Genomic DNA, 15,553 nt, shown 5'->3' with positions numbered 1-15,553 from the left:
ACAGTTCCATGGACCTTAAACTTCTTAATAATATTTGCAGCTGTTGTCACAGGAACATCAAGCTGCTTGGAGATGGTCTTGTAGCCTTTACCTTTACCATGCTTGTCTATTATTTTCTTTCTGATCTCCTCAGACAACTCTCTCCTTTGCTTTCTCTGGTCCATGTTCAGTGTGGTGCACACAATGATACCAAACAGCACAGTGACTACTTTTCTCCATTTAAATAGGCTGAATGACTGATTACAAGATTGGAGACATGTGTGATACTAATTAAAGAAACTCATTAGTTTGAAATATCACTATAATCCAATTATTTATTATCTTTTCTAAGGGGTACCAACAAATGTGTCTAGGCCATTTTAGAATATCTTTGTAGAATAAGCAATAATTCATCTCTTTTCACAGCGTCTTTGCTTTATTCTATGACATACCAAAGGCATGCAAGTATACATGATAAAATAGCTTTTAATTTCATCACTTTTCAGGAGGAATGAAGTATTATTTCAATGAGCTGTAAGGGTACCAACAAATTTGAGCACGTCTGTATATAATAGAATCTATTCATGTAATTTAGGCTATGTAGTGTGACTGTATTTATGTATATTAAAATGATTGAGTGCACAGCTATATAAAATGGTACTATGTATCTCACTTTACTTTGAATTGATTTATTCTTAATTAATACATTTAAAAGGGTCTCAACTAGAGAGGGTTCAAGAAGCACAGATTTAGCTGATCAGAGCAATACTATTGTGATGTTATCCCAAAACCAGCAGAGAGCGCTGTGGTGCTTAGCTTGTCCCATTTCGGTATGGATGTGGATACAGTGTTGGAGAAAGTCCTGTATCTATTATAGGTGATGACAGGCTGACAGATGAGGCTTTTAGCCCAGGTTCTTCACAGCTGGTAGCTCGCTACCTGATTTATACAGGTCCACTCTTATTGTAGATTAATCTACTGTCCAGGAAGCTCAGAGCCTTCCCATGATGTATGACATCAACACTGCAGCCTCCTTTGAACAACTTGGAAGGGGGAAACAGTACAGAATTCAGGGCCACGTGTAAGTACATTTGCATGGTTAATTACTCGCTCGGGGTGTAAAACACACCATCTGTGTTGCTGAGACTGTAAGCCCACCTTCAGCTGGTTCTCAGTGACTGACAATGACTGTAGAGAGCTGGTTTCTTTCTTATTTATTTATTTTATTTTACCAAGAAGCCACTTGAGATTAAAAACCAAGAAGACACCAACCTTATAAATGAAATACAATGGCTGCAATGCACAACATGCTGTCAGTTTTATTTACGTATACATTAAGGCTGTAGAGGTTGAAGCATTTAAAAGAGCACAGGTACAAAACGTTGAAGCGAAACCGTCCTGTTTTATGAGAGCCTTGTATTGGTGTTCATATTTATAAAAACCACTGGAAGTGAACACTGTGCGCGTGGAAATCAATGGAAATGAGTTATAAAATAAAAGTCAAATAAAAAGATGACTATGAAAGAAGTCTACTTTTTTCATGAAAACACTTACACAAAAGGTTTAAATGTTTATCTATAAAATGTACATTTAGAGTCTAGTAGCCCGTTCTTTGCTGCAATGGTGGCCAGGTGGCTTGGCAAAGACTCCACAAGGGTCAATGAGGTAGGCAGAGGATTACGGGCACAAATGTAACGCTCAAGTTCATCCCACACATGCTCAATCGGGATTTAGAGATTTTACTGGCCAAGAATGAAGACGTCTTAAATACGTAATGCCGTCCATAACTATTAATAAATCTGAGGATGAATGTTTTCGACTAGCATATGTCTTCAATGAAAGGAGTTTTGATTCACTTACGTATACCACGGCAAGATTCGGACCCAGTTGTGTGAAGGACCTCTGAATGGTCCCTGTAGGAGGCATGTGTGTGTGCTGGTTTTGTATTAGACATGAACTTTGCAGAAGTGTAAATGGAACTAGTTACAGCAGCTCACAGACAAGGAAAACGCTTTGTTTAGTAGCTTTGTGTTCCTTCAGCTTTAACTTCGATGTTCTGTGATAAACTGTTTCATCTTTGGATCAATACAGCTACCATAACGGTTCTTGTACTGAGAATAGGCTCGGTGCAGCAGACAGTGCCCTACACACCCACCTCCAGCGTGGTCAGGACTATCTTGTCGACGGAGGAGAAGTACGCCTCCCACAGCATCTGTGTGCGCTGCCGGAATGCCAGGATCTTGTCGCTGTTAATGGAACGCACCGTTGAAGGGATCTGCAGGAGAGACAACAGCACTGCTAAGTGACTGCGGGCCGAGGGGAGGGAGCCTGGCCACAGTGAATAATACAGCTTGAAATAGGTGAAATAGCCTAGGAAGTGAAGCAGTACCAGACTTCCTGAAAATAAGTCAATCAAACTGAGAACATTCTTCAACCGACTGTAGTCCAAGTTATCATGTTATAAAAATGAAAACACATATTTTCTTTCAAAACTACACAGGCGATACCGACACAGCGAATGGGCCGGTAAGATCACAGGGACTATGCTATGTTAGTTAGAGCCCCCTCTGATGGGACTGGCCCGGCCGAGGATGGTCACCTGCAGCAGCAGTCTCTCGTCTCCCTCAATCACAGCCTGCTTCCAGTCAATCACATCAGAGAAGGGCAGCTCCCAGCCGTTACTCAGGAGAACAGGGATACAGGCAGCCTGGGGACACACAGACAGACAGACAGAGAGGTTAGCCTTGTCTCAGTAGTGCATATCTTCATACTGAACTAAGAGACACTAATAAGGCATTACCAAATTATATAAGTGATCCGTAAACCTTTAAAAACAGGAGTTAATTAACCACTGGAGATGCCCCAAAGTGTGTCACTGATCACACGTAGATTTCTGTGCCCAGTCTCCGGTAGTGATCACTTACTCCCAGCATGTTGCCTTGCCATTCAGTCCCATTAGCCACTGCTGATTGCTATCGAGTCTTCTTTGATGTTCATGTGCTGTTGATTAATGTCTCAGTTTGTTTCAGTGTTAGTTTACAAGGCTGGGTGACAGTGAACATCTTGCATACATTCAGTGTTTCTGCTCAACTGCCTTTGTGACTCAGCCCATCTGGAGCAGGTTCCCTTCCAGGTCTCTTCAGAAAAACACAGCCACCTGCCATACGTAGCACACACTTGTGCTGGTGTGCGAAACCGTATGGGACAATGCGTGTTCATGAGACGGCAGATCTAGCCGAAGGTGATTTGACTGCTCTCGCCCGGGTTACATATGTTGATACCAGTCAACTACAACAGAAGAGCAGCTCCTGAAGACATCTGAAATATACTGTATATACAACAGAGGAGTCATTTTAATAAGAGTCACTCAGAATGACTGTAGAAATAATAGAATTTCAAAAACCGGGAAGCCATTTACAATGCCCAGGTGCAAACATGAAGCGACTTAGCCTTGTATGTGCTTCCACGCTGCAAGGCAGACAAGCACCAATCACTCACACCCACAGCCCCCCACCCCTCAAACTGGCACGCCATTTCAATCGCCTCACAGTCTAGAAATCAGCTCCATCATTAAAAGAGGATGGAAATGTCATTTACTCTTGGCTCTCATACATAAAGAACACTGGATTGCAACCCTACACTGGCTCTCTTCAGAATATCCTTTATGATTCTCAGCCTGAAGGACACTGAAACTCCCCATGAGATGAGAGAGTAGAGAGGGTTTTTTTTTTCTATTCCATTGACTCCCTTTTTACAGGGGTGTTAATGTTGCATTCCATGAAAGGTTTGGCACATTTAAACCTTTAATCTTTAACATATTAGGAATATTTGTAACCAATGAAAAAAGCCCTCACAATGCCCTACAACATCGATGTGTATGAAAGCACATGTGCAGACATGGAAAAGACTCAGTCTTGAACTAATAACCTGACACTGCACACATCCCACTGCACACACACTACAGCTGACCTCTACTTGACATGCACACCTTTGACTGTGGTCTACTTGAATGCTAGTCCAATAACAGGTCAAGTGGAATGCTGGGCCAGACTAACTACATTTCAAATCAATAAAAGAAAAAGAAAAAAACAGCATTGGTTCATTTAAAATGATATCATTTGCATCTTGAATTAAGAACCCATCAATGTAAGCAGTGGTCTTCCACAGACGTTTTATTTTGCAGGTTGTACGACTGTCTGCAGGTTTTAATGTTTAATTTGTGGGTCACTTGGGTGGTCTGTCACTGCTGCAGTGAATGGGGGAGAGACAGATATTCTGAACTCGTGATTGGCTCATTACTGTCAGTCATCTCATTAATGTGTTTTCTTGCTGTTTAGATTCACTTAGTATAGCATTTTATGTTTCAGTCATCACACCCTGGTGACTTTTTTTAAAAGTTTAAAGTTCTCTTGTGGCCTCAGAATGCCTCTCAATGATATCTTCTCTCTAATTTCAGCTGGTACACCAGAGTGTAACCATTAACCTGTCCCTCTGCAACACTGCCCCTGGTGGAAGTTACAAATACCACACTTTGTTCAATGTAGTATTGTTAGGTTTACTAGGGGTAGAGTTGCTAAGTCAGTTCCTGTGTACTGGTAATAGAACCCCACCTGAGGCTTACACTTGTGTTCTAAGAAGCTGTGTGGGGTCGAGAGGGATGGTCCTTTTCCCTGTAACAAACGAAGGAAGAGAATGTGGAGAGGAGTGAAATAGAGCAGTCTGCAATACAACATGAGACACAAACAATAAAGCACTTGAGGGAATTGCTAATAAGGAGGTGCGGAAAAGGTTATTACAAAGGATAGAACGAATACTAATTTGACAGTCAAATAGTTGAATTAAAAATAGTCCAGTAGGTTTTGTTTTATGGCACTTTGTTGTTTATGCACTCTACTGTAAAACTACTCGGAATTTAATATTCTAAAATGTAATTTATATGTTAATAGATTGCAACCACAACTGCAGTGCCTTCCATCCATGTAAAACCGCACACTTAGAATTCGTCTTGGACACGGAAGCACCTACTGACTGAGCTCCTATTATCAGTCCTCTGTCAAAGATCTGCTGTCTTTCACATTGGGCATGAGGAGACAAACCCTTTTGCACGCAAGTGTGTGCTAGATATGGGAGGTGTTTTCCGATTTCTCGACATTGGTTTCAACCCGGCCTGTACTCAGGAGTTTGGCAGCTTGCTAAGGACAGATAATCAGCAGTTCTTCTGTGGGTTGGATGGCAATGAGACGCAGGGCCACATGTAGAGACTGGAGGAGCTGGGGGACTGAGGAGCACTGTGCCAAACCACTGCAGCTCTGCACAGTCAGCCCAACCCCAAGAAGATTACAGCAGGAGCCGTTATTTCAGGGTCAGGACGGGGATGCTGTCATCCAAGAGGAAACCATAAACACAGGCTAGACAGCCCAGTCAGTGGAGCTCAGCTTCCCATGTCATTGTTGAAGCCGTTGTGAGCTCTCCCGTGGTAAATGTGGTTTCAGCGGGACAAACTGTATTCACTTCTCTCTTGTATTAATTCAGTCTGCCCAATTATTTTACCATGAATTTTCTTCCCAATTTGGAATGTCCAATCCATTTTTCCCCTCACTGCAGCAATTCCCCAAACAGCTCAGGAGATCTGAAGGTTCAGTGGGCATAGAATATTTCACTTAAATTTTGAATTAATATTCAACCATGAAAAACCCATGTAGTCAGCACTATTAATCAGCTTGAGAACTTTTTTTTATTTCAATTTAGGTTAAAAAAAAGATCTCGGTCCTGTTTCACATACCTAGGTTGGCACTTATCCTGAACTTCCTTACCCACGAAGACATCGGCTAGTCCGAGATGAGTGCCAATCAGGGTCTGTGGAACCAGCCATTGGGTTAAATTCAATTTCTTGAACTCTGGATACATAACATATTATATATATATATATATATATATATATATATATATATATATATATATATATATATATATATATATATATATACTTTGTTTGAGACGGAGCAACAACTTTGACTTCTGTAGAGTTGTCTTTATAATGTCGGTATCCACAGCAAAGGATAAAACATACAACGATCACGAGCAGAAGAAAAGGGAGACCTGTGCTAGTCCTGCTACAATGAACCAGCATGCCAATGACAGTCATGGACAACATGGCAAAGTAATCACCGCGACCTACAGTACATCCACTGCAGTGCATGGAACAATCTAACACATACAAACACACTTCCATTTAACTCTCAGTAACAGAGCCTATACCACTGTACATTTGCACGGTACTTTAGCAGTTGTCCCATGGTTATACTACGCATTTACATAGTTTAACATGGGTTGTCAGTTTCTTTATTGACTTTACCAGACCTCTCTGTGTTTTACAATGCTTACCTGTGTTTTACCACACCTCTGTGCTTTACAATGCTTCCCTATGCTTTACCAGACCTCTCTGTGCTTTACAATGCTTACCTGTCCTTTACCACACCTCTGTGCTTTACAATGCTTCCCTATGCTTTACCACACCTCTGTGCTTTACAATGCTTCCCTATGCTTTACCATACCTCTCTGTGCTTTACAATTCTTACCTATGTTTTACCAGACCTCTCTGTGCTTTACAATGCTTCCCTATGCTTTACCACACCTCTGTGCTTTACAATGCTTCCCTATGCTTTACCATACCTCTCTGTGCTTTACAATGCTTACCTATGCTTTACCAGACCTCTCTGTGCTTTACAATGCTTCCTTATGCTTTACCAGACCTCTCTCTGCTTTACAATGCTTCCCTATGCTTTACCACACCTCTCTGTGCTTTACAATGCTTCCCTATGCTTTACCACACCTCTCTGTGCTTTACAATGCTTCCCTATGCTTTACCACACATCTCTGTGCTTTACAATGCTTCCCTATGCTTTACCATACCCCTCTGTGCTTTACCATGCTTCCCTATGCTTTACCATGCTTTCCCTGTGCTAGGCTTTTACTAAGGAACGCTCAATAAGGGCTGTGCTAAAGCATGCCAGTTGTTCACAATTAAATAAACAGTGTGTGTGGCATACAGACAGTCGGACGGACAGACAGACCCAAAGGTGTTATAATAGTTAATATCCTGAGTTAAAGACCTTAGCAAGTTTCATCACAGCAAGTGGTTCTCTAGACAAGTGCAAACTCTAAACTATGACATATGCACATATGCCAGCTTTACTATTTCCCCCAGCGGAGGATTATAAGAGGTAAGAAAATTGATTTTGAAACCTTGGTTAGCACTCTATTCAATATCTGTTGTTATACATCACTTCATATGGGACAAGTGAACAAATTGTGTCTGCTTTTGATGGGATCGAGAGGCCCGCAGGCAGGCACTGAGTTAGAGCAGTTCATTGCTTGTTCCAGGATCCCATCCCCAGATGCTATGTCTTGTTGACAGTCAGTATGGCCCTAGATCGATTACCATAAGTAATCAAAAGGCTAACTCTGGACAACTGCAGACATGCCAAGATAAATCCAGGCACGAACCAAGTCAATTAAAGCACATTTTAGCTTGAGCCTGACGGGTATCATCGATTGGAAGGAAATTCTCTTTGTCAGATAATCTGCAAACCATTCGAGTGATGCATAATTCAGAGGCAGCCTTCCTATAGTCAAAGAAAAAGCTCAGTGCAGCGCAGTGCAAACACAAAGTGAGACATTTAAAAACAGATCACAGCCCCTCAACAAACCTGGAGGGACTGGACTGGAGAATCAAACAGGAGAGGCAGCGACATACACTCTCATCAGGGCTGTATGATAACCATAACCAACATCCATCTGTGTGACATACAGCTATATGAACATTTAGATATTTTACTGAACAGTATGTAATCAAAGAAACTACAAAATGAGATTGCAAAAGTCTAGGAATCCATACTAGTAGAGCAGTATTTCAGGTTAGATTTCGAAATCTCACCTTTTAAAATTTGTCAATTTTTCGCTAAGTATATGGAAAACTACAAAGCGGTATGTAATTCAATATGTTAACATAACATTATTCAGCAGGTTTCATTTGACTTTATGAAGCAAAATGTGTTAATTCTATGGGGTGATTCAAAACTTTCTTCTCCTGGTATACCCTGGTGTGGGGCGTGTTCTCCTGTGTGATATCCAAAGCTGGCGTCTCATTGCAGAAAGGGAACTGGCCCCTTCAGTTCTCATCTGTCTCAACCCGTATCTCTCCCCCTCATGGGGACTCTCAACTGGAAACTCAGGCTTTCTGTTTCAGCAAAATTCCCCAATCTTGCAGTTTTGGGAGCTCATCCAGCATAACCACACAGCCAAAAGAAACAGACCTTGCAATTAATGTTATCACAGAGTGAGTCGCGTAGCTTCAGTCTTGACAGAACTGCTTTCACAGACTATTTGTCAACTGTAAGAGAAAGAAAATCATGTGTAATTAATTACTCAATGGCACTGGCTGCCCAGTATCTGTCACAGCCTGAGGGACACACAATGAACATTCTGCACATGGGCGCTCAGATGAAGATGGGGGAGGGGAGGGGGGTAGTTTGTTTATTTATCAGTGTTCGGCGTTCAGTTTCACATTCCTACCGCTACCTCTTTATTGAATTACAGACGTGCTCAAATTTGTTTGTACCCCTCCACAAAAAACAAAGAATGCACAATTTTCTCTGAAATAACTAGAAACTGACAAAAGTAATTGGCATCCACCATTGTTTATTCCATATTTAATAGAAATCAGACTTTGCTTTTGATTTTTTATTCAACATAATATTGTAAATAATAAAACAAATTAAAATGGCATGGACAAAAATGATGGGACCGCTAACCTAATATTTTGTTGCACAACCTTTAGAGGCAATCACTGCAATCAAACGTTTTCTGTAGCTCTCAATGAGACTTCTGCACCTGTTAACAGGTAGTTTGGCCCACTCTTCCTGAGCAAACTGCTCCAGCTGTCTCAGGTTTGATGGGTGCCTTCTCCAGACTGCAAGTTTCAGCTTTTTCCGTAGATGTTCGATAGGATTCAGATCAGGACTCATAGAAGGCCACTTCAGAATAGTCCAATGTGTTTTGTTCTTATCCATTCTTGGGTGCTTTTAGCTGTGTGTTTTGGGTCATTATCCTGTTGGAAGACCCATGACCTGCAACTGAGACAGAGCTTTCTGACACTGGGCAATACGTTTCGCTCCAGAATGCCTTGATAGTCTTGAGATTTCATTGTGCCCTGCACAGATTCAAGGCACCCTGTGCCAGGCGCAGCAAAGCAGCCCCAAAACATAACCGAGCCTCCTCCATGTTTCACTGTAGGTATGGTGTTCTTTTCTTTGAAAGCTTCATTTTTTCGTCTGTGAACATAGAGCTGATGTGACTTGCCAAAAAGCTCCAGTTTTGACTCATCTGTCCAAAGGACATTCTCCCAGAAGGATTGTGGCTTGTCAATATGCATTTTAGCAAATTCCGGCTTTTTTATGTTTTTCTTTCAAAAGTGGAGTCATCCTGGGTCTTCTTCCATGGAGCCCACTTTCGCTCAAAAAGCGACGGATGGTGCGATCAGAAACTGACGTACCTTCACCTTGGAGTTCAGCTTGTATCTCTTTGGCAGTTATCCTTGGTTCTTTTTCTACCATTCGCACGATCCTTCTGTTCAATCTGGGGTCAATTTTCCTCTTGCGGCCGCGCCCAGGGAGGTTGCCTACAGTTCCATGGACCTTAAACTTCTTAATAATATTTGCAACTGTTGTCACAGGAACATCAAGCTGCTTGGAGATGGTCTTGTAGCCTTTACCTTTGCCATGCTTGTCTATTATTTTCTTTCTGATCTCCTCAGAGAACTCTCTCCTTTGCTTTCTCTGGTCCATGTTCAGTGTGGTGCACACAATAATACCAAACAGCACAGTGACTACTTTTCTATATTTAAATAGGCTGAATGACTGATTACAAGATTGGAGACATGTGTGATACTAATTAAATAAACTAATTAGTTTGAAATATCACTATAATCCAATTATTTATTATCTTTTCTAAGGGGCACCAACAAATGTGTCTAGGCCATTTTAGAATATCTTTGTAGAATAAGCAATAATTCATCTCTTTTCACAGCTTCTTTGCTTTATTCTATGACATACCAAAGGCATGCAAGTATACATGATAAAATAGCTTTTAATTTCATCACTTTTCAGGAGGAATGAAGCATTATTTCAATGAGCTGTAAGGGTACCAACAAATTTGAGCACGTCTGTATTCCTTTTCATGTATTCGGCTTCCACTTGCAACAAGCACAGGCCTTCGCTGACCCCTATGGGTGACCCAATCGCTACAGAGAAGACTGCGGCTTCTCAACATTTCCCACTGCAATCAAAGTCTGTGTCCAAGTCTGATCAACGCCAAGTCCAAGCCTTGTTCAACCTCTGTCTGTCTGTCTCGTCCTTCTTTTAACCTCGATAATGAGTTTCTGCAATGTTGACTGCAGAGACGAGTATTGTACTGAATTCTGCACCAGTCTGCGCTGGTGTCACTGCAGAAACTGATTTCTTTGGGGAAAATGAAGAACAAATACCCAACCCACTGCAGTCTCTGATAGTAAATGGAGGAAGTTGGATGACTTTCAAGGTACACTGCACTTCTGGGACTTCCTGCTTTTTTACCATAATGTTACCTATTATGTGAAGAGGGGGTGATTATCTATTCAAGGATACCAAGAGATTTAATAAACCAGAGGGCAGCACCGGCTCCAGACTGACTGACACCTCGCTGGGTTTGTGTTCCGACTTGGTAGAATGTTTCCTTTATTAAAACACTGAATTATATTTTATGATGAAGACGCTGGCTTGTGAAGAGAAGAAATGAGAAAAGAGTTCCAATACTAGTTATTGTGCCTTTCTAGTCTGAGAAAGCATTTGGTTTTCATTAAGATTTTGTTGCTGGGGGATAGATGGCGCAGTGACTACAACAACAGCCCACAACAGCTCTGGAGAAGGTCAGTGGGCGTCCTTGAATCCCACTGCCAAGCCAATTCCTCTTCGTCTAGCTAGCGGTCCTTAGAGAATTATGCTTTGGCTGCTGTTGTCTACATTACATTTATCTATGCATAGGTCCCAAGTTTCATTAACTGGAATTCTGATCCATACTATTTGCTGCAGGGGGGGTTCGGGGTTCGGGGTACACCCCCTCCCCTTCCTCGAGAACCTTTTGGACAATTAATAGTCTGACCTAAATTATTAAAATGACATTTCGAATTAACAAAAGCAAAAAAGAAAACAACAAGATTAGTTTGTTTAAAATGATACCATTTGTAAATTAAATGAACAGCCCATGAATGAATGGAGTGTGCATACAATCTGATGCGGATAATGACAAACTTCAGTTTTTTCACATCACCCCCACACTGTGATTTTACATGGCCAGTTTATTTTGCAGGTAATACAATGACTGGTGGGTTTGCAGGTTTTAATGTCCATTCGCAGGCCTGACCGGTGAGATGCAGGTCACTTGGGTGGTCTGCTATGGCAGCAACTAGAACTGAAGAGCAGCTCCTGGACTCATAGTCAAAACACCTTGACGCTTATCAAGCAATTACATAGAGGCAATATTAGTATGATTGCAATAAGATACCCTATGAATGAGTGCAGACACCATAAACATGTCGATGGACAGTATGATCATGCATTGTGAAGCTACTGCACAACAAACCGTGGACAGACAGGCTTTGTGGTATAATACACGCTACACATAGCTGTGTGTTGGGGTTTCTCTGCGCTGGTGATGACAGAGCAGACTCTGTAATGATCCGTTCTTTCCTGGTGAATAGAAGACTGCATTCACAATTCAAATCACAGGCCTGCTGTTTGTAAAACATGTCATTATATTTTGCTTGACTCAACCTTTTTTTTTTCTTGAATGTGGTACTACCAGTCTTGCCAGCAAAATGAGTAACACACGTCCCACCCAGTCTTTCTGCATTGGTATAACTTTAAAGACCAACTTGGTACGGGTATAAAATAGCACAGTTGTCTTGACTTCTTGTTTAGAGTCACGTTGTATAATTTTCAGTTTGAGATCCTGGTGACGTTTCAAAACTCAGCCGTTTCGAGCTCTCCTGTTGTCTCAATAGAGCTCTAAACATGTCTAATCTCCATTCTAAGTACAGCTGGTACACCAGAGTGTAAACACGTACTTGTCCCTCACTACACTCTGCCCCTAGTGCATCTAAAGAAAAGCGCATCAGTACCACATTTCTATGATTCTGGGACTTTTATTGAGGCCACAGTGGTTCTTTAAACCCTGTCACCAGACAGAGTGATTCTAAGCAACAAGCAGAATAAATTATTAGGATATCTGAGATATTTTAGACCCACTTCAAATCCACCCTGCAGTGTTTACAAGGAGCACATTAGTTTAGCTTTGCTGTATCCCGTGTTGTCTGTATCCAGATTTTTTAAACCATATTTACTCTGGTGCGTTCACTTGGAGAAAGAGATTTTTTTTTTCTCATCGCAGTGTATCCAGTTCATGCTGCCTCCTGCAACAGTGCTCCCACCCTGCTTCCTCAAGAACATTATTGATTAATCTGACCTAAATTATTCACATTACATTTCAAATCAAGGAAAGAAAAGGGAAACAACAGCATTGGATAATTTCAAATGATATCATTTGCAACTTGAATTAAGAACCCATCAATGAATGAAGTGCACATTCCTGTTTTATATTCTGTTTTTAAAACGTTCTTATTCTGTGCCAGTTATGGAAATCACATGTCAAATGATTTCAAAAATATAAAGTGTTGCTATGCACTTTTTAGTAATCAAATCATGTTACATTTTTGAAATTGTTTTGTAATAATTCAAAGTGAAACTCAGCAGAAGGCCCTTAGAAGACTTCTTTTTTTCTCCTGGCAAACGCTCCTAAGTGTATGTTCAGAAATGTATTGTCCAGTTAATTTAATATATGTTTTAAAACACTGCGATACAGACAACATGGGAACAAGGACACGTAATTCTTGTAAACTTCTCTATCTCTAAGGAGATCGCTGTTGAACTACCACTGCCATGTCAGAATGATTACTCATTCAAATATTCTTTACTTGAAACGATCATTAGCATATTCATATTGGGAAACGGTTATCTTTGTGTTTCACTTCAACTTGTTATTAGCACATTTAAAATTAGAATAAGAAATCCGTGTTACAGAACCCACTGCAGTATTTACAAGAAGCACATTACTCAACCCTTGCTGTATCCCTGCAACTATATATTTTTCAACATCCTGACTGCTGTGATTTTTTTATTCACATATCATAGGTCATAAATCACCTGGGGAATACATTACTTTTACTCGATCGCCAGGAGAAAAATGGATTTCTCTTATGTAGCAACCTCTTTGCAGTTTGTTTCGTAATGTGCTGCTTTCAATTTGGAGTAAACGGCATGTTCCCTTGGCACACACAATGCCTCTGCTTGCATTAGTCTGCCTGAGGGAGAAAGTATTAAAAGTGACCTAAAAATATTTGATACAACTCAGAGATTTCATCTTCATTATATATAATTCATATATCATAGATATACAGAGGCACTAAACATGATTCACATTTCGTATTCAGGAGTCTATCAATGCATTTTACAGTCATTTTGCATCAGTTTTCAGTGAAAGGAGAACATGGTGCAGAGACCTGATGAAGGTAGTGTGTGAGGGAATGCAATCTGTGCATTGACACCTCTGGATTCACAGACCCTGATCAGCTTGAAGAGAAAGAGGAAGCAGAGACAAACTACATCTCTTTGTTTCTTATAGTGTCCCCTTATCTTTTTAGGATGTTTGAAAGCACGTTGAGTGGTTCCTATTGTAATTATTGATACTATTTTTAGTTTTAGTTTTTAGCTCTGATCGGAGTTCAGGAGCTTCTCTTCAGTTGTACTCTCCCGAATGGATACATGTAACTCGATCAGCCAAAGTAAGAGCTGCTTTGGATGAAGTTTCGATTTCTATTGTTGATGGTGTCAGTACAGCCAGATGAATCAATAATTGATCACAGTCTGTGTTCAATCACAGGGATGGCAGAGCCCTTTGGGATCCACTAAAATAATCCTCAGTCCTTCACCCTTTCAGGATCTGTACCGGGTCATCATTTTACTGTCTCTCCTGAAGCCAGTGATGACAGGTCTCATCATAAATATAGTGTTAAACCTAAAGGCTGGAACAGTGTGCAATCTGCAGTGTGCCATTTTCTCATTAGGCGTTCTTACAATGTGATGATTTGATCGTGCTGTTTCTGAAACTGACAACACACGCAGTCATAAACTTTCAGTAGCCACAGATTTCTGATTTCCGTTATATGTTATCAATTGATACATGAAATATCCTTTCATAATAGAGGTATGCATTGTTTGTATCGACCAAAAGCACAACACAGTTCACTGTAGATGACTCAGTGGTTCTTGATTGAAGAATGAGTGTGTTTTATTGTTGGTGTGGATACATAACTCCCTAACTCATTGCATTTTTGTCTTATAGTGCGTCATTACTATGCATCGTACAAGTAGCCAATTCGGACAATCACATGAATCTGATACAAATAGTATGACGACCTGCATATCGCGATACATAACACATCGTGAGATTAGCGTATCGTCACACCCAGACTGATTACAGTAACAATGTGATGTGCTTTTAAAAAGCTTTAAAAAGATTTTAAAAGAACAATGTAAATGTGCCATTTTTACGCTGGCACAGAGGGAAAACAAGCGTTCTGATGCAGGTTATTGTATCGGTGGTGGCTGTGATACAGCACTGAGCAGCAGGCTTACCTGCAGGGACTCGAGGAAGCGAAAGGACCCCAGGCGCCTCCCTCTGGGGACCAGGCAGAAAGAGGAGTTGTGTAGGAGCTCCTGGTAGTCGTACCTACAATACAAATACAAACACACAGGGTTATACAGGGCTGATCACCTCCGCAGCACAAACACAAACACACAGGGTTATACAGGGTTGATCACCTCTGCAACACAAACATACAGGGTTATATATAGAGCAAATACCAGCAACACAAGTACTGCTGAGGAAATCCAATACGGAAGTCAGTAACATCACCATGTACAGCACAGTAAATGGAAACAAATTACATATGCAAAATACAGCACACCATTGATTTATGAATGAAGAAAAACATGGAATTAACCGCTGTGTTACGCTATAAGGATGAGACTGGACCATGTTTCAAATGGGGACAATGTTAACCATGTATTCGTTCCAAATCCCCACATTACATTCTACCTTGAACGTTATTGTTTAGATACAATATGTGCCACTAGTATTAACAGAGAGAGGCAATTGATGAGATTAACACTGGAGAGACTGATTCACTGATGGTCCATGGTGATCCTGGAGGTATTGGGAGATTCTCAGTCTGTCACCTCTATACCTGGTATTTATACTATAGTAGGCTCAGAACATACGTGAATACAGTTTGTTTTTATTATCTTCCTAATTATCAATAGAAATTAGTTATTCAGCTATTACTCCGTTAAAGTGCATCCAACCACTAACTACTCTATTGTACAAGGTTATTGTGGTTAATTGCTTACCATATTTTTCTTTC

General features: G+C 40.8%; 1 protein-coding gene across 2 annotated transcripts in view; it reads right to left on the bottom strand.

The window, feature by feature from the left end:
* LOC117412720 (exostosin-1c-like) overlaps positions 1 to 15,553 on the bottom strand; it is a 115,138-nt gene that overhangs the window by 7,650 nt on the left and 91,935 nt on the right. For both annotated transcript variants that reach the window (XM_058997681.1, XM_058997682.1), the window contains exons 3-5: positions 14,766 to 14,859; positions 2,579 to 2,686; positions 2,135 to 2,254 (exon numbers count right to left, since the gene is read on the bottom strand). In XM_058997681.1, the coding sequence (XP_058853664.1) occupies positions 2,135 to 2,254; positions 2,579 to 2,686; positions 14,766 to 14,859 (322 nt within the window). The remainder of the gene's footprint in view (positions 1 to 2,134; positions 2,255 to 2,578; positions 2,687 to 14,765; positions 14,860 to 15,553) is intronic.

This window comes from Acipenser ruthenus, chromosome 23 (genome assembly GCF_902713425.1).
Source record: "Acipenser ruthenus chromosome 23, fAciRut3.2 maternal haplotype, whole genome shotgun sequence".
NCBI classification, from domain to species: Eukaryota; Metazoa; Chordata; class Actinopteri; order Acipenseriformes; family Acipenseridae; genus Acipenser; species Acipenser ruthenus.
Note: the sequence above shows the minus strand (reverse complement) of the source record. Positions and strands in the feature narration are given on the sequence as shown.